The 23,221-nt window shown below is 35.5% G+C and overlaps 7 protein-coding genes across 7 annotated transcripts in view; 3 read left to right on the top strand and 4 right to left on the bottom strand.

Moving 5' to 3' along the window:
* Nucleotides 1–3,832, bottom strand: part of LOC100638635 (rho GTPase-activating protein 24-like) — a 4,013-nt gene extending 181 nt beyond the window's left edge. Inside the window, exons 1-12 of the mRNA XM_019994316.1 lie at nt 3,702–3,832; nt 3,302–3,409; nt 2,363–2,462; nt 2,195–2,307; nt 2,019–2,139; nt 1,627–1,704; nt 1,448–1,579; nt 768–861; nt 621–717; nt 448–572; nt 181–383; nt 4–134 (exon numbers count right to left, since the gene is read on the bottom strand). Coding sequence (XP_019849875.1) covers nt 4–134; nt 181–383; nt 448–572; nt 621–717; nt 768–861; nt 1,448–1,579; nt 1,627–1,704; nt 2,019–2,139; nt 2,195–2,307; nt 2,363–2,462; nt 3,302–3,409; nt 3,702–3,725 — 1,326 coding nt within the window. The 5' untranslated portion in view covers nt 3,726–3,832. The remainder of the gene's footprint in view (nt 1–3; nt 135–180; nt 384–447; nt 573–620; nt 718–767; nt 862–1,447; nt 1,580–1,626; nt 1,705–2,018; nt 2,140–2,194; nt 2,308–2,362; nt 2,463–3,301; nt 3,410–3,701) is intronic.
* A 386-nt stretch (nt 3,833–4,218) lies between these two features.
* LOC105312051 (uncharacterized) lies at nt 4,219–11,940 on the top strand. Its single transcript, XM_011404382.2, has 37 exons — nt 4,219–4,413; nt 4,524–4,605; nt 4,655–4,786; nt 4,859–4,911; nt 4,978–5,082; nt 5,135–6,135; nt 6,212–6,327; nt 6,374–6,483; nt 6,534–6,769; nt 6,830–6,929; nt 6,976–7,045; nt 7,093–7,185; nt 7,238–7,366; nt 7,433–7,617; nt 7,665–7,724; nt 7,811–7,882; nt 7,934–8,015; nt 8,062–8,274; nt 8,324–8,443; nt 8,513–8,584; nt 8,951–9,028; nt 9,085–9,135; nt 9,187–9,254; nt 9,308–9,374; nt 9,429–9,519; nt 9,573–9,750; nt 9,806–9,889; nt 9,952–10,063; nt 10,127–10,197; nt 10,308–10,575; nt 10,673–10,723; nt 10,774–10,886; nt 11,032–11,194; nt 11,241–11,350; nt 11,404–11,456; nt 11,500–11,648; nt 11,705–11,940. The coding sequence occupies exons 1-37, from the start codon at nt 4,274–4,276 to the stop codon at nt 11,840–11,842; spliced, it is 5,016 nt and encodes a 1,671-aa protein (XP_011402684.2). The 5' UTR covers nt 4,219–4,273; the 3' UTR covers nt 11,843–11,940.
* Nucleotides 11,915–14,427, bottom strand: LOC100638507 (serine/threonine-protein kinase Nek11-like). The gene is made up of 17 exons (XM_019994315.1): nt 14,258–14,427; nt 14,130–14,214; nt 13,998–14,078; nt 13,827–13,945; nt 13,747–13,776; nt 13,506–13,667; nt 13,359–13,416; nt 13,219–13,310; nt 13,091–13,169; nt 12,959–13,035; nt 12,847–12,909; nt 12,763–12,799; nt 12,487–12,711; nt 12,396–12,431; nt 12,312–12,345; nt 12,184–12,268; nt 11,915–12,126 (listed from the first exon to the last, which is right to left on the bottom strand). Exons 1-17 carry the CDS (start codon nt 14,425–14,427, stop codon nt 11,931–11,933), a joined length of 1,629 nt encoding a protein of 542 aa, XP_019849874.1. The 3' UTR covers nt 11,915–11,930.
* A 54-nt stretch (nt 14,428–14,481) lies between these two features.
* LOC100632742 (trafficking protein particle complex subunit 2-like protein) lies at nt 14,482–16,563 on the top strand. Its single transcript, XM_003385019.3, has 6 exons — nt 14,482–14,550; nt 14,594–14,693; nt 15,305–15,389; nt 15,443–15,524; nt 16,275–16,354; nt 16,414–16,563. Exons 1-6 carry the CDS (start codon nt 14,515–14,517, stop codon nt 16,472–16,474), a joined length of 444 nt encoding a protein of 147 aa, XP_003385067.1. The 5' UTR covers nt 14,482–14,514; the 3' UTR covers nt 16,475–16,563.
* Nucleotides 16,564–16,601: 38 nt separating this feature from the next.
* Nucleotides 16,602–17,583, bottom strand: LOC105312070 (galanin receptor type 3-like). Its single transcript, XM_011404419.2, has one exon. The coding sequence runs from the start codon at nt 17,576–17,578 to the stop codon at nt 16,610–16,612; it is 969 nt and encodes a 322-aa protein (XP_011402721.1). The 5' UTR covers nt 17,579–17,583; the 3' UTR covers nt 16,602–16,609.
* Nucleotides 17,584–20,048: 2,465 nt separating this feature from the next.
* Nucleotides 20,049–21,221, bottom strand: LOC105312069 (CCAAT/enhancer-binding protein alpha-like). Its single transcript, XM_011404418.2, has 2 exons — nt 21,116–21,221; nt 20,049–21,063 (listed from the first exon to the last, which is right to left on the bottom strand). Exon 2 carries the CDS (start codon nt 21,050–21,052, stop codon nt 20,237–20,239), a length of 816 nt encoding a protein of 271 aa, XP_011402720.1. The 5' UTR covers nt 21,053–21,063; nt 21,116–21,221; the 3' UTR covers nt 20,049–20,236.
* Nucleotides 21,222–21,273: 52 nt separating this feature from the next.
* On the top strand, nt 21,274–23,221 carry LOC100638381 (lysosomal alpha-mannosidase-like; the record flags this gene model as incomplete). The annotated part of the gene is made up of 8 exons (XM_019994314.1): nt 21,274–21,537; nt 21,588–21,739; nt 22,150–22,359; nt 22,418–22,624; nt 22,680–22,751; nt 22,813–22,932; nt 22,979–23,114; nt 23,169–23,221. Coding segments are annotated over exons 1-8 (1,113 nt in total), but the record flags the coding sequence as incomplete, so codon positions are not given.

Here is a 23,221-nt window from a genome sequence, read left to right as displayed (position 1 = left end):
TACCTCGTCATCATTTAATGTGGAGAATATTAAAGGTGACACACGTCCACTCCTCATATCAGCTTCTTTTTTCACTTCCAGTGTATCACCAAATGCAGAGAAAGCATTAAACTTTCTGGCCTGTCGAGGAGACTCTAACGAGAGAGCAAAGAGTACATGAAAGGATTAGGTGTCCCTTACCAAGCCCCATATTGAATCTTTTCTTGCTCAATTTATTATCAGGAGGAAGGGGTGAGCCAGAATTAAGTCTTGACGGAACAGAGCCGAGTCGACCTCGGGGTTCAAACTTTGGTGAAGTGGACTTTATGAATAAAGATCCTCCTGTTTTTGAAATGGATTTACTTGAAGCACACATTTCTGCTATCTCGGCTGAATTGACAATACTACAGACAGTGAATAATGGCATACAAAAAAGGATTATTAATGATAGCTAGGAAGTAGACCCACCTCAGTCTTTTTGGAGGTTTCTCATCACTTGTGAGTGGGAAAATCTCTCTTTGATGACTTATCAGTGCACAACAGAAATTAGCACTAGCGTTGGAGCTCTCAATTATATTGTGAGGACTGATGGCCTGTTGATTATAATAATAATAATATATTATATTCAGTGATACACTGACTTCTGGTCGAAGGATATTGGGTCCAAAAACTGTAGCAAGATTAACATTTGTCATTCTGTTTTGATCCGAATTTTGAGATATACTGTAAAGGAAGCGACTGTGTGAGGAGGATAAAAATTTAAATATTTTAAAAGAATAAGAGCATACCAGATGTATTTGAGAAGGTTGTAGTTACATTTTGGGAGCCTTTTCAATAGCTCTATCATTTTTGGTATTCCATCCTGAGGGTTGGCATCTATCTCTATTCACATTAAAAAGAGCAAAATACACTTGTAAATCTTCCTCTATAGCATAGACTAGTAATAAACTTCTTTTAGAGCTTCAAACAAGGGGCTAATCAGTGTTCCAAATTGGAGTTTTTCTATGAATTCAAGACACCTGTACTTAGTACAGGGTATTTTATAAAATGGTTCAACAATTTTTTTTATTTTTATAATTTTCCTGATGTGTATAGATGTTCTTATGTTGTGTAGCAAGTTTGAACTGATTCTGACCAAATTTGTTTTTTTAACAAATTTTAAAATACTCAAAAATTGGGCCAAAGTCCCTGTACTATAGTACAGGGTCATTCGCCAAATTTTGCCAAAAATGACTAGGAAAGAATTTTCTCTTTTTACAATTTTTTCTGATATATATACATGCTCTTATGTTGTGTAACAAGTTTGAGCTTGTTCCAACCAAAATTGAATTTTTAATGAATTTTCAAAGCAATCGCATTGGCAATTGAGCTTATACACATGTACATAGCTACAAATTCCACCCACACTCGCACATGTCAACACGAGTATTACATGATGTTTAACATAAACATGACAAGACTAGTCTACCTTTTGATGCTCTAATAGCATCATTAAACAATGAGAATGGTATGACGGGCTCCGGTAATTCCCTCAAGTATAATTTAAATAAAGATGCAACAGTGTGGACATCTTCAGTAGTTGATATATCAAGTTGTGATCCTAAGACCCAATGGATTCAATGCTCGCTCGATACTAAAATGACTTACCACAATCATACGTGTCTTTTAAGGCCTGGACACGACTGCTCTGACCAGGTAGTCTAAATATACCGGTTTCATTAATACCTGGATTAAGATATGAATAGATTAACGGTTGTGGGGAAATTAAACTGAGTGATACACAAAACAATAACTGTCACTGTTTCATTAGCAGAAGACGCAAACACTAAAGACACTATAAAAGCACAAATGCAACACAAAGGATAATTAAAAGGCTTATAAATACATACCCGGTCCCATGCAAGCACAAATACATGTTACACACAAAGACTAATGAACATAAATATTTGGGTGTAGTACATAACCACATTATTACAACCACCACTGATCATGCACACACACACAACATGTAGACGTTACTATAAATATTTGGGCCTTACCATGTTCTAAAATAAACTTTGCACATCTATGTACTAGTATCGGCACATACTCCCCTCCTAAGCGAGCCTCTACTGTCATTGTCTCCTCTAGTTTCCTTCCAAACATTCCACCACCATATGGCTACCCCACACAAACACAAACACAATAAAGAATTAATTATTAACGAGTCATTTACTTCATAAAGAACACGCTTGATGGCAGCCACCCATTCATCAGCGTCTTCAGTCGATTCAGCACTGATCATGTAGCTGTCGTGTGTAGAAGTAATAGAGTCTCTACCACTACCAGCTGGAATATGATACAGGCATTAAGCGACCATTAATGGATAGTAGAGATAACTTACCAATTATCTCAAATTTGCAAGCATGTAGCTGACGGAAGTCATCTTGATGTCTAATGACGTTATTACCAGCAAGAGGTATTGTCCCAGTTGGCCTGGAATCCTATACAGCATATATTGAATCACTTAAGTTAATATCATTACACGTGCATATATAGGCATAGGTATATATAATTTGTGCCCTTTTCTTTTTAATCAGTACACACTGAAGTATAGGTACTGTATTGATAGATGCAGCACTTTTTCACCTGCCAAAGTTTTGATAATAAATCCTAGTATACTACTAAAAATAACAGCTATTGTGCAAGCATTGAAGTTTAACACTACGAGTATCAATATGATACTAAGTATCTATAGTACATGCAGCTATATCCTATAGTTATTGTGTTATTTTTATCTTTTCAGAAACTTATTACAATGTCTTAATAAATAATTTTTTGCTTTTTGCTAATCACTCATAAAAAAATTTGTACCAACAAAGCAAATGAATTAGAACTAAAACTGGCCAAATAAGAGAGAGATAGATCACCCAATATGAAGTCTCAAGTGAATTGAGTGATTAATACAAACATTGGACTCACTTTCTAGTTTCTATTGAGGTCAGTATGATTTAATACAATGGATACTGAATACTGTCAAAGATTAGATAATGTTTCTATTGACAGCCTCAAAACAACAATATGAGGCATAATTTTACATGCACAATCAAAATTTTTTAATTACTTTCAAGTAATTATTATACATCTCTGCAAAAGACAAATTGCTTTTTATAGGCACTGTTAAATGTTATTCCAAATGTCTGATTTTATGCAATGATTGCACTTCAAATATCATTTAAGGGCATGAGCATTGGGTGTGTGCTCTCCCAAATTAGTACAAGTCATACACACAGACTATTAGTTCTAGATATAAGCAGTGTTTATGATTCCAAAAGGAACTAACCTGTGGAGATTTGTAGTAAAACAAGAGATCGCCGGTCAATACAAACCATCTTTTATGCCACGTTTGAATTCGGCCTCCTCTTTTGTGAAGCCAGCCATTTTTCTGTGCCTATTATTATTATTAAAAAGACGAAACCATTAACCTAATTAAGCTCAACAATATTTATAAATCGTTCCAATAGATTTAATTTGCAAACACAACACAAAATGCTCAAATAAACACGTGCGAGCTGCTAAGAGACAAAAGGATCAAATTGTATGATAATTTGAATAGCAAGAGAGTCAAATCTCACTGCACTATGACATCAATCATAACAGGATTCTATCTTGAGAATATGTAAAGTGAGCCGGAAAAAGCAAGCCGGGTCTACGATTACTTCTTTCACAGACATGTAACTTACCTGATTGTGCTTTGAACTGTACATGTCTCTTATCTCCTCGACGAACAGCAAAACTATATCATCAAATTAGCAGAGGAATGCGATCGATTTCAAACCTAAACTAACCCCCACCCAACACAGTAATTATATATGCATGAATGCATAGGCGTGGCTGCATCACCTAGCCACGTGCTGGCATGCTTTTGACGTATCCGGTAGTGCACAGTCAATAGTAATCATGCCTGAATGAGCAAAAATTGTCCAAAATGAACGAATCAAGTCTGGTATCAGTACTGGTGCAGTCTGATAAGTATCATTGCTTATTATGTCTGATACTCTGGCCTGAACCAATGTGCAAAACCTTTTCATGTTGAGTCTCAACTCTCAACTGATTTTCATGATTGTAGATCTATGACCATAGATATTAGAGTTAAAAATTACCCAAAATGCATGATCCAGTACTGATTTCAGGACTAACTCAGGCTAGCATCAATCCTGATTCAGATAATCAGATTTCCACTATACTAACCTTAGTATATTTGTGTCTTCCGTGAAGACTAAGGAGTAAGGAGGTTACAGTACTAGCCCTAGCCATGGAAGATCCGGTGAATCGCGATCCGTCCGGTCCAGGAGATACTGTGCCACTGCCTGAAGTTCCGTTATACTGGTCAGACTTTGTATGGTCCCTAGAAAAACTAAGACATCGAGCGTATTCTAGGAAAATGACAGAACGGTATGTTGGTTGTGAAATGGGCAGGGATTGGGGCTAACAAAAAGCAAATTTACAAATTGCAAATTATCTGCACAGTTTCACTCACAAATTATTTTACTCGTTCAATGCAGGGATTGGTATCGTATTAACCCTCTTGAAATGGTTTTACTTGGTTGTCAGACGTTAGCCGATGACGCCTCAGCTAGTAGAGATGTAAGTCTCATCATTAGTAATGCATACAGTTTATCGTGTGACACGATAGCATGGGACCTTCATTATGAAAATGGAAAACCTGAGAGAGAGGATGTGTCGGATCCCTCGTTATTGGCAAAGAGCTATAGCAGTCCTTTCTGCTACCATAAAAGGCCCAGAAACACCTTCACTTATTGTGCAGGTAAGCTAACTCAATAATTAAACCATAAAAACTAATAGACTCCGAGTTGTAGCTATATTGTATCTTTTATAGAGGTGTGCTGCTGGTATTGTTAATATCTGGCAAGGAGTCCATTCCAACAAACTGTATGATAAGAAATGACAATAAAACTAGCTATTCACGTTAATTCTCTTTTCCGTTCCACATTCTAGAATGAAACCCAGTTTTGTTAGTTGGGCAATAATACATTTTAGACTTTTTGATCTCACTCAGTTTCTTCTTACGGAAAAGAAAAAATGTCTTTCACCTTCTACTAGGTAAATCCATTTAAAATCATCTCTTTTATTATTGTCATTGTCATTGTTATAGTGAAGATATTTTTAACATTTCTGTTGCAATTCAAGAAATTTTGTCTGCTTCTAAGGATCTTATTTCAGACTTTCAAAATGAAACCTCATTGCAAGAATATAACTCAAGCAGTCCAGTTGCAATGATTGGTCTATTTGTGCATATCCTACGAACATCTTCCAAAGATGTGTCCATACCATCATCTCTTGATGATCTAAAGTCTATTTATGTTGTTTTTCTTGCCTATATAAAGCATGAAGATTGGTCTAATGAGTTCTTCCTTAATCCTGAAGTAGCCGATCGCATTATAGAACTAACCAGTTGTATCTCACTGTGTACTAAAGAGCTCGACAAGATTTTGACGGTGGTATCCAATATAGTTATATTGCTGACTTCTTTTAACATAGAACATAGTTGCGTGTCTTCATTTTTAATCTCGTTAGTTCAACTGTTTCAAGAGCGAAATCAGCAGTTGCAGAAAGATGCCCAGATATCCCATGATTTGCTCCAACTTATTTACACTATCCTATTATCACAACCCATAGAGGAATCACTCCCAATGGCACAGGAGTTTGTTACAGACTATGTGAGGCTTTTAATGACCTACTCAGTAGAGGGGTATCTGTCTGATAGCCCGGTTAAGTTTTTTCTTCAGTTGGTCGAATTTGTTCTGAGTCTTGTCGAGCAAGGAACCTCACCTAGTCTAGCTATACAGGTCAACTTGGCGAATCTTTTTGGTCCGTTTTTTGGCGTCAATAGTCACGTAGTGTCTACTGCTTTGCTGGAGTATGGTTTCCTTTCTGTCTGTTCAAAGCATAAGTCTGCTCTACTCACTGATGGACTCCAACACATTGTCAACGTATGGAAGTTATTCCCATCAATCGATAGAGATGCTGCCCAGAGAAAAGCTTTACGAAATCATGTAAAATCACTCGAAATTTGCGATTCAATCATCAATGATATCGTTAATGATGTATTTAGTGATGTTTCCAGTGAGGTTTCTTCATCCAGCGAAATTACCAGTAAGTCCCATTTTTACATAATTATGAAACTATATGCAATTTCATGCATAACTTAACTTTTTAATTATTTCCTTAGTTCCACATTTAGATGATAGTGAAGAAAGCAATGAGATCACTCGAGCTGAACAACTAAAGGATAGACATGAGCGTATTGTAGTCCTAACTCATCTCCTTAACCTGGCATGCTCCATGGTAACTGCTCAAGCATTGTGTACATTATTCCATTTATTTGGTTTAGGTAAGGAATGGAGACAATATTTGCTACATGTTTGCAAGCGTTCTTCCTCGTTTATTTTCAAGTGCTCCTCCATCGTTTGTCAATAAGGAAAACAGAGAGAAACTTATCAAGTATATTACAACTCCATTACTGTATTTATAAATGGAATTATTCATTCTAGGTTCTTTGGTGAGGTACCTCCACCACGGGACACGTCTCTGATGTGGAGAGTCGACAAGAAAAGACTGGCCATTTCTCTTCTTTCCTTATCAACTCTTTCTCTAGAAAATGAGATGAGCACTCCTTTTGAACTCTGCGGGATCGTCATGCCTAAACTAGCCCGTAATCTTGACACTAAGAACTTCACTGATGAAGAGAAACTCTCCCTTTCTATTGATATCCTTTACATGACTAAAAGTAACTTCATTGCATAAGTGGATGAAGTTTTTATTTCATAATAATGACTATTGCCAATAGAGGCCCTTCTTGGTGGCCATGGCATAGAAGAATTTATATCACATGGATTTGAACTCCTTTCATCTCTTCTCCCTCAATCTATATCACCAGATGAGCTCAAGTTAGAATTACAAATTTTATTACTATAATTTTCGTGTACATGTTAGATCATTCACTAAGCAGCTGGTTCAACAATTGGTTACATCTGGGCACAGCTCTCTTCTCTTTCTCATCAGAGTCAGATTTTGTTTATATTTCTTTTTAATTATTTCATCATAATACAGAATGCCTGTGTTTACATGCTATATGCCTTTCCGGAAGAATCCAGTCAAATTCAGCAGTTTTTTCATACATTGATCTTTAAGGGAAAGCGCAATGTAAACCCAGCCCTTTATTATAAGTGTCATTTATTGATCCATGGTTGTTTAGGAGATTCGCTCTGTTTTTAAAGTTTGTCGTAATCCATTTAATGAAGGCTTGTTTGATAATTTGCGATCGTATCTTTATAGCTATGGAAAAGGAGAAATCAATAATAGACAGCTATTATCCCTTTGTGAGGTAAATTATATACAAGTATATAGCTACCTCTTACTCTCTCTTTCTGTTTTTTCTCCTCTTTTTTAGATTATTTTAGCTGTCGTGGATGTCACAAAAAGTCCATCGACTCATCTATCATTACCTGAAGAGGAGGAACTAACTGATGAAGAGAGAAACGAAAAAGAGACAAAGAAACTGAACAGCATAGAAGTAATGAAGAAACTCGTCTTGTCTACTCTCAAAGATGTTGAAGGGGCACTGGCTGAGAAAAGGTTTGATTTAGAGTAAAGTTGTTCCCATTGTTTTACATTGATTTTAGGTTTAAGAAGGAAGTATGGGAAAGCAAACTGAGTCAGTTATCAAGACTAGCACTTTTCAGGTAATATAATCATAATATTCATTATAAAATTATTGTTGTTATTATTATTATTATTATTATTATTATTATTATGTTTTGTTGTACAGAACATTATTCAGCAATGATCTTCACGAGTTTCATCATCACTCAAGCGAAGAGCTTGAAAAAATTTTTGAAAAGTAAAAATGATAAACATATACAAAATTATTACTAGTATTATGTAATAATAGCATGTTTCCAAGCGAAGTACTAAATAGTAAGGAAGCAATGGACATATTATCACTGGCAGCTTTAAGAATAGAACATATGCTGGTTTTAAAATGAAAATTTTAATAGAATACATTTCATTACTTTTTAGGTTCCTAGATATAGTGCCTTGAAGATCCTTCTCACCAAAATGATAAAGAATTACCTTACATTTGATGTTGGAAAAGATTTGACGGATCCGGCAGAGAAACTCTTAGCAAGGAATAACTGCCTTAATACTGAAGTATTGTCTCTAGAGAGAAACAGCAACGATGTACAAAAGTTGACGTCCGAATGCTTTTATAGCGAGCAGTTTTGGAATAATGTAAAATCATTATTATTGTTGTTTTGCTCACAGTTTTACCTTTTTGTAGTCGTTCGCATTGAAAGTAAAAACTGACGGATCTCATAGTCTGGAGGAAAACATGAGACAAACGCTATTGGCTTGCTACTCTGAATTTGCTAACATATTAAAAGAAATGAACATCACTCATGTTAGCTGATTGCCTTCTTTATTTCTTTTTACTCCCTCCCTCTCTCTCCAACTGTGTATGATACAATAGGTTTCTGTGAATGGCGAATTTGTTAAAAGTGTCAATCTATTCTCAGAAGAACTCACACTCTCAGAATTAAAGGTACGCACTGTTTTGAAATGTATAACTTTATATACCCAGCAGGGTCTCCCACAAAGCATGCTAAGTAAGCAAAAAGGCATGCTCAACCATTATAATAGTACACACCTTTTAAAGCAACTTTAAAAATTCATAAAAAATCTAATTGTGATCAAAATCAGCTCAAACTTGCTACACAACATAAGAACATGTATATGTATCAGAAAAAATTATAAAAATCAAAAATTCTCTCCTAGTCATTTTTGGTGAAATTTGGTCAAAGTCCCTGTATAACAGTACTGAGACTTTGGCCTCAGCTCAAAGTTGATTTGAGCAGCTTTAAAAACCCACTGCGGTGATGAACCCTAGCTGACATAGATTCCATCATAGGGTCATCGGTCAGTTGCAGTTAGAGCCATTGATCAGAAACTAGGTGGAACAAGAGAAGGAAGGATTCACGAAAGAAAGGTCATTATACTCTAAATTATAAGCTGGTATGTGTTGATATGAATTTATTTGTGTAGGTTGCTTTGTTGACACGAGAAGATGACATTGAGTCTGATTTTGAAAAACAAGTAATGGATTTTGTTATTTATGATCTTTTATATTAGCAATCATATCTTAAGGCAAATGCTCCAATTAAGCCAAAGACATTCACCGTTTTGTTAAATACCAATTTTTTTGACTGTGTAAAGTAAGAAATATAAAAAATAATCAATGCTTTAGTAATAAATAATTGTGTTTTAGGTGCTGTGGTGGTCAGATTATTGGCTGTTATGCTCCTAATGGGGAACACTGTGAAAGGCCATTAGAAGTAGGTGGATTGCAATAGGAAATTAAATTTATTTTGAGTTTAAAATCCTGAAAGATTGGTATCCGGGCTGATAGTGGATTCCTCTCAATTTATGATGAGAGTGGGACTGAGATTGAGAACTGTGAAATCTTACTCTGCAATGAAGGTTATTATATAATTTTCTGCATAAGACGTGACCATTATAGTCCATTGCATTAGGTCTGTATGTATTTAAAGCATACACTAATGGTCATCCATACGACACATCTCAAGTATGGATACAAGCGTTCAATAAACTATTGGAGCCACTCCCGGAGAACCACTCCCTCTCTTTAGTCCCAGCTATTATAATACCTCAGAATTATCCCAATCCAAAGACTTGGGACTTACTAAGAAGGTTTGGCAGACTCTTTTATATAATAAAACACATATGGTACTCTTTATTTTAATAGATCTGTGCAACCAGAGCTGACAGGTAGCATGTTAACGTGTCAGCATGACTTCTCTGCTGAATGGAGAACCTATTATGACCACAGGTCAGACATATAAGAATTATTTGCATTCTAAATGAAATTATTGCGGTATTTTTATTTTTTAGGCCAGAGAAGGTTCGCTGTGGTATTGACATGATACTTCATCCTGGATTTACTCTTTCAAGCAGTGATTCACGTCGGCCAGTTTATGGGAGACAAAGATCACGAATAACAAAAGTATGATCTCTCTCTATAACTATGATGCATATAATCTATAATTTACACACTTTATTCTATTAGGATTTTGCTGGACTTGTATTTGAGCATGTGATATCTCATTTACTTGAAAGAGATGATTTGAAGCCATTTAGGTAGTATTATAATTTATTTTTAAAGCACTACTGCAGTGTTAAGAATGACAATATGAATAGAAATGGGTTTCCAGCTTTGAGATGAATTTTGTTATTATCATTCTCTATAGGTTTTTAGGTAAGTACATGTCACAGTACATTAGCGTCCTTGTTGAAGAAGGCGAAAGTAGAACTGATATCATAAGCAAAGGATTTGATTATGAGCGTTGGGTGAAGACCCAGACAAGGACACAAAGCAGTCAACGAAAGTTAAAAAATAAAGAAGAGATAGTAGCTCAACTGGTGGCATTTATTCAAGAGAAACTGATGGAATGGTGTCTAGAGGCAGACGTGAAACTAATGTGTGAACAAAGTCACAAACAACTGCTTCAGATGAGAGTATGAGTAGAGAGTGGGGGGGGGGGAGAGAAAGAGGAAGAGGAGAAGGGAGAAAAGGGTAGTTACTTTGATGAATTATTTACTATCAAATTATTAGGCTTTTCTTGGCAAATGGAAGTCAACAGATCAGGCCCACATAGTTAAGAAAGTAATGGGTAGTTTTTTGTGGATTGGTTTTTATGTCAATCAATAATTTAGTACAAGGAAATACAGTCTATTCTAAAGGAGTCAACTGTTATTGTTCAAATGGAGCTATTGCCAAGAGCCACGCAAGAGGAAATCATTCACTGGATATACCACAATGAGGACAGGTATAGATAATATGAGCTACACATGTATCTAGAAATTTTGAACTTATTTTGGTCAGAAATTTTTGATTTTTGATCATTTTGAATAATAATTGGCCCCATAAGCTACAAGTGTCGCATTAGCTTATAGTGATTCATCATTTTTTAGGGTATGGCGATATCGTGGTGGTAGGTGTGGTCATGAAACGTTGCAGCAGTTTATGGGTTTTATTGGAAACATTGATAGCAGCAATAAAGTATACCCAGGTGTCTGCTCTTTCATGCTCCCTGGGAAGAGCAAAAAGGACTTGAATATTGAGCAAGACTTTAATGTAAGTAAAGCTTTTTAAAAGCTCAATTCCCCGAGTATTGTTATAGGTTGATAGCCTTGTTGGATACTCTGTTGGCGAAATGAGTACTTCGTTATCCAATACAAGTGAATTACCTGTTAGTTGTTACGAAGTTGTACTAGGATGGGTCAATCCAAAGTAAGCAAGCATTGTTATTATTATTAACAATGATCCTAATAATCTTCTTTTAGGTATCAAAAACTTAATCTAAGCATCAACATGTATTTCAGCATAATAAGGAGAGGTAAGAGTCACTCTGTTATAAGTTTAATGCTTTCTGTCTGTAGCTCCAGCTTCATTTATATTATGCGATGTAATGCAAGGGAGCCTGGAAAGGATAATTGCTAGTAACCCTTTGCTGAGGTTCTTGGATTTTGTGGGAATGGCTAAATACATTGTCTGGAGGAGACAGCAATCTTATACAGTTCAGCTTCAAGTATGCATAGACATACTCATTGATTATACTTCAAATTTTATCATTTTTTTCCAAAGACTGGTGGAACAGAGCAATTTGAACAAGTGATATTTCGAGTTTGGCCAATACGACTAGCCATGTGGTTTGAAAGATGTTTCAGGAGGATTCTATTTAGGAAGGGTTATCCTCAGCCTCTGATTTTAGACCATGTTTAATATCATAAAAATTATTTTTATAATTTTTTGAATATTTATTTTTAATGCTTTTTAAATAAAATTTGACTGTCCTTGTGTTCACACAGTTTCAAAGTGAATTCTCTCTTTGTTTCTCTAAGAAGACAAGCTGATCGACAAGAAAGCAATCTTTAATATTTTGTGTGATGGATCTCAATCCCATCAAAACCTTCGCTTCATCAGCCACTCCTCCATCAGCTCTAGCAACCTTTAGATATCTGTACACACTTTGAAATACGTCTGGCCCAAAGATCCTTAGTGCATCACTGTAAATGAAATTAATAATAGAATATATCATATACTGGGGATTGTTATAGTCTTGCTTTTGTAATTGAAGCATTCTCCTCTCGCTAGCAATGGGAGTAAACAAGGAGAAACCATCGTGAGATTGTTGCACTTTTTCTCTATCTATTTTATTAATAAAGATTTAGTGTAAGGAAATTCTTTTTACCTGTCCCTGGTACTTTAGTAGAAGTGTATTTTACCTATAAGAAATAAATCTATATCTACTTGTAGATAATTGTTTTATATATACCTCATCTGAGGAACTTGAGGACTTTAATGTATCAAGCTAATAAACAACAATAAAACATATACACTCAGTGACATGTAATTGTTTTACTTACCTGCTGAGAGTAACGCTTAGGTTGGTATGATTCTGTCATGGAGTTCATGTCCTTTTGTCTAATTTCTGAAGATTGTCCTGGTGCCACTTCCATAAGTGACAGAGATTCATCTAACTTATCAACTTCTTCCTTCATTTCACAAGTATCAAATGCTGTCATTGATATATTACCACCTACAAATACATCGGGATGCTCTTTTACCCAAGGAGGCACTTTATCCCTTGACTGATAGCATAATTATAATAAGTATATTATAACTGTAAAGACAATATATACTTTTAACTTTTTGTTTACTGGCAATTCCAATGGTGACCTGAATTAACATGCCATATATATAATGTTTTTATGCAGATTCAATACCTATTTACTCCAGAGATATCTTTATTTTGATCTTTATGTCCTTTAGAAGGAACTTGATTGCTACTATTATTGCCATATTATAACCTCCAGTCCTTATCATTGATGAACTCACAGTGCTTGAGCTATTGCTTTTGCTTCCTCTGATGGATTAGATTCCTTGGGAACTAGTGATAATGACAGCTTATGAGACTATAATGTAAAAGCACAAGTTGTCTCTCGTGTATATTTATTTGTATAGATCTACCTCAAGATGTCGCTTAACACATGGATCTTGAAGGATTTCTATTGCTGATGGTCTTCTTGCCGGTGACTTATCCATCATTCTATTTTAATTAATATAGGTACATCAATGTGTAAAGTGAATTATTTTACCTTGAATGCAAGTATCTCATTGAAGGCGTGAAGTGATTCGGCAGTCTTGGAGGATGTCCTTCAACAATTTTATACATGATGGCCATGATGTTCTAGATGGTGCAAAGCAGCTATTGCATATTCGTCAATATTTTGCTTACTTGACCCTGATAAGCATGCTCACATGTGCATAGTTCATAAAGTACTGCACCTAATGACCTATTAAAAACAGCAATGTTATGCACAAGTATATAGTAGTTCATATAAAGCAGGATGCAGCCCACAAACTTTTAAATTATATTACTTACCATATATCTGATTTTGAGTTGTATCCTTCATGTTTTAGAACCTCAGGACTCATGTAGTATGGTGTTCCTGTGAAGGTTGTAGCAAAATCTGATGTAGCGACTAATATTCGAGAGATCCCAAAGTCGCCAAGTTTTATCTTTTTGTCTTTAAGAAAAATATTTCTAAGAGAATATACAAAGAGTGCTTAATGATGGTGGCAATGATATGCATGACTGAATGAAAGAAATAATAAACAAATACCTTGTCTTTAGATCTCTGTGCAAAACTTTCCTGTCAAGACATAAATTAATGTCTGCAATCATCAAGGTTATAGTAAATACCTATCATGAATGTAGTGGACAGCATTAGTCAACTGTATGAACCAATCCATTATTAATGACTCGTCCAATATTTTATTTGTCGACTTCAGCTTCTTAAGCATATAGTCAAGATCGCCACCCTATACAATTAAATTGATGAGCTTGAATCTATCAGTTAGACTTATTACTAACTTCACAGTACTCGGTGATAATGCAGAAATGCTCTACATCCATGAAACTATCATGATACTTCACAATAGCAGGATGATCCAGCTATAAATAAAATATTCATTAATATGGGCATCGATAATTTCATATGCAAACCTGAGCAAGCAAAGTTGCTTCCTTGACTGCTTCTACTGTTTCATTTGGCTGCACTTCCCCAATGTTAATTCTCTTAAGAACTTTTCTATAATTTTATTGATAATAATTGGACATACAATAGAGCTTACTTCTCTCCAGTTTTGTGATCCTGAACAACATAGGCAGTGCCAAAGTTTCCACTACCTAATCTACAACCAAGGCCATATCTTCCAGCTATTAATGTTTCGGCAGTGAATGCTCCACTTGAAGTTGCTGTTCCTTTGTTTCTAGCCTCAGCCAAGTCTTTATGTGTTGGCATATTCAACTGAAGGCTCTCATTCCAGCAAATCAACGTGTGGGCGTGAATATGTGCGTGGGCGTTAAATAAAGGTGTGGCTACAAGAACATGGCTGTCGTTTGTGTCTCTGTTATCTCCAAAGAAGTAGGGACACTCATTCTATTAACGTTTTATTGCTCATATTTAGAACTTCCCCCTGTATATAAAGACAGCCTCGGTTCACGCTGACAATGAAATGACGTTTCATCACATAGTCCATACAGCAATCGATGTAATTGAAGAGAAAAGTAAGCTTTAGCTTGCTTACCAATTTTTGTTATTATTTATTTACACATACTCCTCATGCCACCAAATAAAAATAAACATATACACCACTCGTTGAGTATGCAAAGGAGTTAAAAGGACATACCCTAATAGAGGATATGCGTGCTAAGTATATTCATTGCAAAATAAATATATTCATTGCATACCGTAATAACTTTCAAGAAAAAAATTAGTTCGTTGGACGTCAACTTTCCATTGGCAGCAATGGAGAAAAGATAGAAAAAGGCTTGGTACCAGGAAACCACTCTGTATTTCTTGATAGCAATCTTTCAGGTGACTACTAGACCCCATTAGATCCTCAGGATGCTTTCTAAGCTTCCGAAAAAGGCCTTAAGAAGGTAGCAAGGCAAGAAAATGTGTTTTCCCCCATTGAACTCTTAATAAACTTGACGTCCAACATGGCGGCCAATTTACTGTGTGGGTTGGATATACGGTACTTAAAAGCTATGAATATACTTAGCACGCATATCCTCTATAATGAGCCCAATTAACAGCTTGTACGATTTATTTTTATGAAAATTATACGAGTTATTATTATTACAGTTATAGTGATTTTATTGATTTTATTGTCTAGTTTCATCAGTTGGAACCGCCAGAGCTGCTTCTGATTTCAGAGAACACTTTTTGGGAGCACTTTATCCTTCGGAACAATACAAAATGTATTTAATAATAATAATATATGATAAAATATTTCTATATTATTTTTCTGTAGTTATGGTTATGCCACAAACACAAGGATTAAGTTTGTAATAATATGTGAGAATAGTCAGTCAAAAGATAATGAGATGGGACCTGTAAGTTATGTACATACATGTATACATGTACAGGGCTTCCTACAAAGCATGCTAAGTGAGCTAAACAGCATGAGCTTCATGAGCTGACAAGGACTACAAATCTACAATACAGGGACTTTGGCCTAATTTTTGAGTAACTTTGAAAATTCATAAAAAATCCAATTTTGATCGGAATCAGCTCAAACTTGCTACACAACATAAAAACATGTATGTGTATCATAAAAAATTATAAAAATGGAGAATTGTCTCCTAGTCATTTTTGGTGAAATTTAGCCAAAAACCATGTACTATAGTACAGGGACTTAGGCCTGATTTTTGAGTAACTTTGAAAATTCATAAAAAATCCAAATTTGATCGGAATCAGCTCAAACTTGCTACACAACATAAGAACGTGTATACGTATCAGAAAAAAAATATAAAACTAGTGAATTCTCTCCTTGTGATTTTTGTCAAAAATACCCTTATAGTACCAATTTTGCCACCAAATATAGTACCAATTTTATAGCCCAAATTTGAGCAACTTGACAATCCACTGACAGGAAGCTGTGTCAGCACTATGTCAAAATCCTGTGGGAAACCCTGTACATGTACATACTACATACATATACTTGTACAATGATTACACGTGTTCTACGTAGTTACGAACATTACATGAAGTTACATGATACCTAATGTAAAAATTTATAACTTTCTACATGCCATAATGGCATTGATATGCTTGTTTCATTTGATCCCTTCTCTTGTTTATAGATGTTCAAAAAACTTCATACTGCATATGTGGATATGTTTTGTAACCCTTTTTATACTCTGAATGCTGAGATAACATCAAAGTGAGAGTGAATCCTTGTTGTTTTTATATGTTAGCATACGCCGATACATCTGATTTTAGGAAATTTGATCAATTAGTGTCACAATTGATTACTGACAGTGAAAACAAAATTAACAGATAATGACAATTATATAACTGTTTCAACTAATCGTAACGATTGAAAATATTTTAATTATTTTATTCATAAATCCTTGTTAAACTGCCCCCTAATTTATATGAAAAGGAGGAAAATTGTAGAAATATTGCTAAAAGTGATCTATGGCTCTGATTTGCTCTTGAATCTGGTAGATACAGTGTCATCATTTATGTAGCATGTGCTTGATTTGTTCCTCTCTATCTTCTTATGAATGCATTTAATGCACATCACAGTATCAACCCTAAAGTATGACTGAACGAGTGGATTGACAAAGGTAATGGCTACAAAACAAAATATCATTGTGAGATAGAATTCTTCTGGCATATCTACAAATTGACTCAAAAATCCAACAATGAAGCCCGGAGATAAACATATCACGTAGACTATCAGCATTGTGCCAAATATCCCAAAGAGCCTTTTCTTTTTTGAGGTATAGACACTATTGCCAGCAATCTCTGACTGATGGCTTAGAAAGTTACGGGTGAAGCACATGGTCCAGACTGATGTAATGATAATAACAGATACAGCCAATGCAAACACTATCAACATGTAGAAAACATAGCCTCTGTTATCTTCCCATAGTGGTACACAAGTCCCATATGATCTGTACCCAAATTCACCGAGTCCATACAATGGTGTGCTGTTGAGCAGTGCAGCTAAGAGCCAGATAGTGATAGTGAGACACAATGCTACCCTTTGTTTCATGAATGCCTTGTACTGGTTGGGTTTGACAATAAAAAGGAATCGATCGAATGATATGACAGAGAGAGTCAATGTTATGACCAGTGCACTGTACCAGATGATGTAAGCAGCAACTGAGCAGGAGTCTCTTTTCTCTTGCAAAGTCTTGCCAAAGACCCACTCACCAGCTATTGAGGATACGATAAAGAAGGGAAGATAGAGCAAGAGCAGCACAAGGTGAGCCAGAATGAGGGAAGTAAAGAATATTGTTGATGGTTGTTTCCAGGACTGTCTCTGAGTGAATGTTATCACAAGAACAATGGAATTAGCAACCAGACCCAAAGCCATCTCAATAATGAGTATAGCAGCAACTGCTGGACCATTGACTTCATCAGAGCTGTAATTCATGGCTCAAAGAGGGAAAATAAAATGTAAGTCTGATCTAGCATTTATTATTACAATAGTTTCCTTTTTGAATATGAATACATTAAACTACAATATCACTATCATCCAGCCTGTTATCATTATAATTATTACTAGTAAGGCATGTTAAATCTTTTCAAAATTAGGATTTTTTAAAATCAATTTTTGAAGTTGTTTCAAAATTTGGCCAAAGACCATAGTATTGAATTTGATGAAAAAGTGGCTAGTACCATTTTTATAACTTTTTCTGATGCATTTTATGTTGCTTTGAAAGCTGAGCAATGGTAGTATTAAATTTTTCTGTAGATAATTTACTTGTATGTAATTGAGGTGAAGCCTATGCTGCTTCTTGTTTGGGAGTAGTAGATGTGAACCATTTGGGAATGTGTGTAAGCATTTGAAGAATTTCACTAGAACAAGAACAAATTGATACACTTTCTATTGTAGTACACAAATGCATTATGACAGTAGGACGTGCTTTGATGATCAACAACATTGCTATGCAACCATCCTGCAGTTTTTAAACAGATCATTACTATTCCAAAAATTGTACACGTCCTGTTGCCAATGTTGAGTATAAATTCCCCTTTATGCATAAAAATTGATGGCAACATGTTGCAATTATAATAATTGGCATCAAAGCTTGTTTGTTATGATGTTCCATGTGTGTATCAGTGGAAATGGTGTAGTCAATTAGTTGGGGGACTGTAGTTGAATGAAATCAGCGAGAAAAGTGGCTTTGCAATTATAATATTATATCACATAAATGATTGGGATAGATCTCGTGGTTAATGTCTGTGACTGATTAGTATTGATTAGAATGTGACTCAAATGATTTTTAAAGCTTTTTGTGCTACGTATACTGCTTCTATCAAGAGTACCCTAATATTATGTACTCTTGCTTTTATGCTACTTATGCTTTTGTGTAGTTTTATTTTAATATGATGCTGTAGTGTTATTTTTATTAGAAGCTAACTTAGTGTGTATATGCTGCTGCTTATGGCCTTGCTATTGAATTGTTGGAGGCAGGGGGAGTTTCTAGAGAGAGAGAAAGTGTAAATAATGAGAGTGAATCTTGAGCATATGCATCACAGTACAGGGAAAAGGATGATATTGAAGCTATCAGAATGAGTCCAGGGATTCCTTGAACTACTCCATATGCAAAGGGTTTGTCTGACTCTCTGTCTCTTAATGAGGAAGAGAGGGAAGTAGGGGAAGCTAGTGCACCTGCATACAGGACGACATCACTCTCCCTCTTTTATTTTTGTTACCAGAATAACTGAGATCAAGTGTGTGGAGTAGCCTTCGCATGATTCGTACAAATTATAATTTTATTATTATTTACATAATAGCCGTTCTCAGAACTAAAAAATTAGTGTCATTTAAAATTATTGCTGCTTTGTGAAGGTTGCATGGCAACTGTAATTAGATCAGTATATATAATACACAGTGAACTGGAACTAGTTAATGGCATGATGTCATAACTATCTGCTCTACTTATATTGATTCACACTCCAGTTTTCTATTAATATTTCTTACCTTTTAAGGTTGAAAGCAAAAATAACTTCATACTATGATTGCTATCTAGAAAGTTCTGTGTCATTAGTATGGTCTCTGTATAGATACCAAGCCCCCACAGAACTAAAGGGTCAAGCAGCACAAGTGTGTGAGCCCACTTATATTTATGTTTTCAAGCATGTATACATGTATACAGAAAGTTGCATAATGTACCAAGGTACGAAATGAAATCATCAATACAATTTATGATCTTACTCCATTGATCAATATAGACAAACATAAATGATTTTAAAAGTTATACACTAGTAGTCATTTATGATGTACTACGCATGTAGAATATGGCAGATTGTAACTAATTTGAAATTTAGCAATGTTTATAAATACCTTATTCAAGGAATAGTTTGACTTCTTGCATACTGTTTGTGTGTACTAACTTAAATGACACAGATCTTCTTTGCTTATGAACATTTTAGTACACGAATTTTGATTCTGAAATGTTTATACGACATTTACTAGATAATCGACATTTTTATCACTATGCCACAAGCTTGTCTGTCAAATCGAAATCACGATAATTAGATTATAACTTTTTATGACTCTCTTTCCTCTTGTGCAGTGACATCCTTCTTCTATACACTTGAACTTGCTTTCTTGACCAATTTTAGAGTCCTCTGTGCATGACATGTTATTAATGATTCAATGTTTACAGTTTTGTTTGTATATATACAGCAGTTTACTACTGAGAGTATACCTAGCAGAGGAAGTATATATCACTACTCTTCATTGACATAACATAGATGCATCCTTACGTATCTATAGCAACTGTGTACATGTATATGGCTGCTCTTCTTTGGCCCACCTATTTGACAATCTGTGCATGTACATATAATGACGATAGTTGGCTATATTGGTTTTATTTCATTTTATTTTAAATAAATGAGGGTAGAATGAATAGAATCAAATAGAATCAGCACAAAATTTAATAATGATGATAGTAATAATAATCATAATAATAATAAGTAATCAATGGTGTAAATGTGCAACGAATTAAATCATCCCAAAAAAACATTATCCGAGAACAATCATTTTAACAATGTTTATATAAATCTCATTAATTAATTCTATTCAAGAGCATCGTGAAGTGACTGGATCAATATTACTAGTTACTTGTGGTTGTTGGATACCGTCTGCCGATGACAGTAGCCCTTTCAGTACTTTAAGTTCCTTAAGTAGTAGAGATACCTGGTTCTGTAATGCTGTGTTCTCCTCCTCTAACTCGTGAACTCTTCTCTCGGTCTCCTGTGCTCTCATTTTCATCTTGTTCCTACTCTTTCTAACGGCGACATTATTTCTCTCTCTCTTGTCCCTGTACTCCTCGCTGTTCTTGTTGTAAATTTTTTTAGCTTGCTTGGTAGTCAAGCGAGACTGTCTGGGTTGCTGTCGACTGGTAGTGGAGGCTACGGAAGTGGCTGCGGGTACGTTGGGCGTTGGATGAGGGAGAGAGAAGTGAGGAGTCGACGTAAGGATTCCGTCTAGCGGAAGTGACGGGTTCTCGTGAGGAACAAAATCATGAGAAGTGGAAGGAGGGTGGGGAGGAGGAGGAGGGGGCACACAATAAGGAGAGGCCTCTTCGTTGTACATAGGACTTGACATAGGGAGAATCTTATCAAAGGGAAATGGCTTTTCTTCAAAAAAGCAGCAGGCAGAGGAGCAATCAGACCCACTTATTGGGGCTGGAGGTGTAATGTTCTTCTCACAAGCTTCTACCAGATCAGAGAAATCCACGGACTCCTCGTTGTGGTATAAGAGTGGTGGATTTATTGTCGAGGGTCCTACGGGTGGTCTAAGGTACACAGGATTGGTATCAAAGGAGCTAGAAGTGACTACAAAACCCTTCCCTGCAGCTAAATAAAGATCGTATAGACTATTGTTCCCGTCCATACAAAAATGAACTGAAAAAAAGGCAAAAATAAAATCTAACAAAGATGTTTGTTCATAACTTACTTAATGGATCTACTAAAGCTCAGTAGTAAGCTCTTCAGCTTTCTCTGTTGGTTCAATTTTGACAACTTGGTGCTTAAGAGTTGATTCAAGTCTTGTTATAGCAAGCAATAGCAAAGGCAATTACGTCATAGATATATGTTACTAATAATAGAGCTATTTTAGCCACGTGGTTAACGTAGTCTATACTGAATGTTTTGGTCCGTATATATGTACTACCAGCCACACCTCCAAAGAAATCATCTGCCCACGTGTCACCACAATGTCAGGTTTTTGGTCTGTGTCAGTTTCTTTCTCGCTTATATTCTTGCCTTCATTGTGCTATGGTCGTCCATTTGCTAACGATGTATTGAATGTCCATTTGGTACCTCACACGCATGATGACGTGGGTTGGCTCAAAACCGTCGATGAATACTATTATGGAGGTGAGAGACTCATTAGTAGCATTGCCTAATCACCAATTATTTATCAACAGCTAATGACAGCATCCAACACGCAGCAGTCAAGTACATACTAGACAGTGTTATGGATGAATTGGGTAAAAATGAAGACAGGAAATTCATTTACGTGGAAATAGCATTTTTTACTCGCTGGTGGAATGAGCAAACAGATGACATTAAACAAAAGGTTCATTCCAATAAGATTATACTCATAATTTTTATACTTATAATCCTGACTGACCCCAGTGTATTGATGAGTGTAAAGAGGAAACACAGTTGAAAGGGAAAATTCCTGAACACCAATTCTGGTTTCTGTATGAAACCATGATTAGATTATAGAGGTTAATGATTAGATTTATAAATGGGTGATGAGCATAATTATAATCATATCACTTGCTTGATTTGATCTTTCAACTAAGCTGACCAATACCATAATAACACATAATAACATGACATTGCAATTTAGTGCCTGTCGACTGATAACAGTGACAGGTGGCATAATTTGATAATAACACTTGAATTAAACAGTTCAGCCTCAGTCCTAATCATGTTAGTTTATGTATTGTAATATACATATACTACTTTTTCTCCCAACAGGTTCATGATTTTGTGAATAATGGTCAGTTAGAGTTTATTAATGGTGGATGGTGCATGAACGATGAAGCCTCCACTCATTACAATGGGATCGTTGATCAGATGTCTTTAGGACTGAGGTTCCTGTCTAATACCTTTGGTGTGCGTCCCTCAGTTGGCTGGCACATTGATCCTTTTGGCCACTCATCATTTCAAGCAACTGCTTTCTCATTGGTCAGCATCTAAGAAACTCTGCTATTCTTAATTATGACATTTCTTTATTTAAACATAGATGGGGTTTGATGGCTTTTTTCTTGGTCGTATTGATTATGCCGACAAAGCCTTGCGCCTCAATACAACAGAAATGGAGCTGATATGGGAAGGAAGTGCAGGCTCATTGGGAAGCATTGCCGATATATTCACTGGAGTATTGTACAATAATTATGCTGCGCCTCATGGTTTTTGCTTTGATGCAGTCTGTACTGATCCGCCTATCATGGTAATTTAAATTACCATTTACTATTTTTATGTCTTTTTCTGCTGAATATTTTAAGGATGATAAGAGACTGTTTGGTGATAATGTGATTGAAAGAGTAAATCGTTTTGTTAATGTTTCAATGACACAAGTAATGAGTAATAGCTAGGTTACCATTTTTGTATTCTTTTATCCCGTTTTTTATATGATAGGCTAAACACTATAAAACTAATAATATCATGATGACAATGGGCGAAGATTTTATGTATGAGAATGCTCATGAGTGGTACGACAATCTGGACAAACTCATAAAATATGTTAATACAATGAGTGTGAGTTGAATGTAAATTATTTTTTGCCCGATAAAATTTCTTATAGAATGGATCGATTAATGTGATGTATTCGACTCCATCAATCTACTTGAAGTATCTTAATGAAGAGAAGAATGTGATGTGGTCAACTAAAAGTGATGATTTCTTTCCTTATGCTGACTCACCTTGGGATTACTGGACAGGTAGGTACTATTGGCTGTAGAATTTGTGTATGCAGTAGCCCCTTGTCTTATTAGGGTATTTTACTAGTAGGCCTGCTATCAAGCGTTACGAAAGAATGTGTAATGCT

Source organism: Amphimedon queenslandica, unplaced genomic scaffold, assembly GCF_000090795.2.
Source record: "Amphimedon queenslandica unplaced genomic scaffold, v1.1 AMPQUscaffold_13478, whole genome shotgun sequence".
In the NCBI taxonomy this organism is placed as follows: domain Eukaryota; kingdom Metazoa; phylum Porifera; class Demospongiae; order Haplosclerida; family Niphatidae; genus Amphimedon; species Amphimedon queenslandica.
Note: the sequence above shows the minus strand (reverse complement) of the source record. Positions and strands in the feature narration are given on the sequence as shown.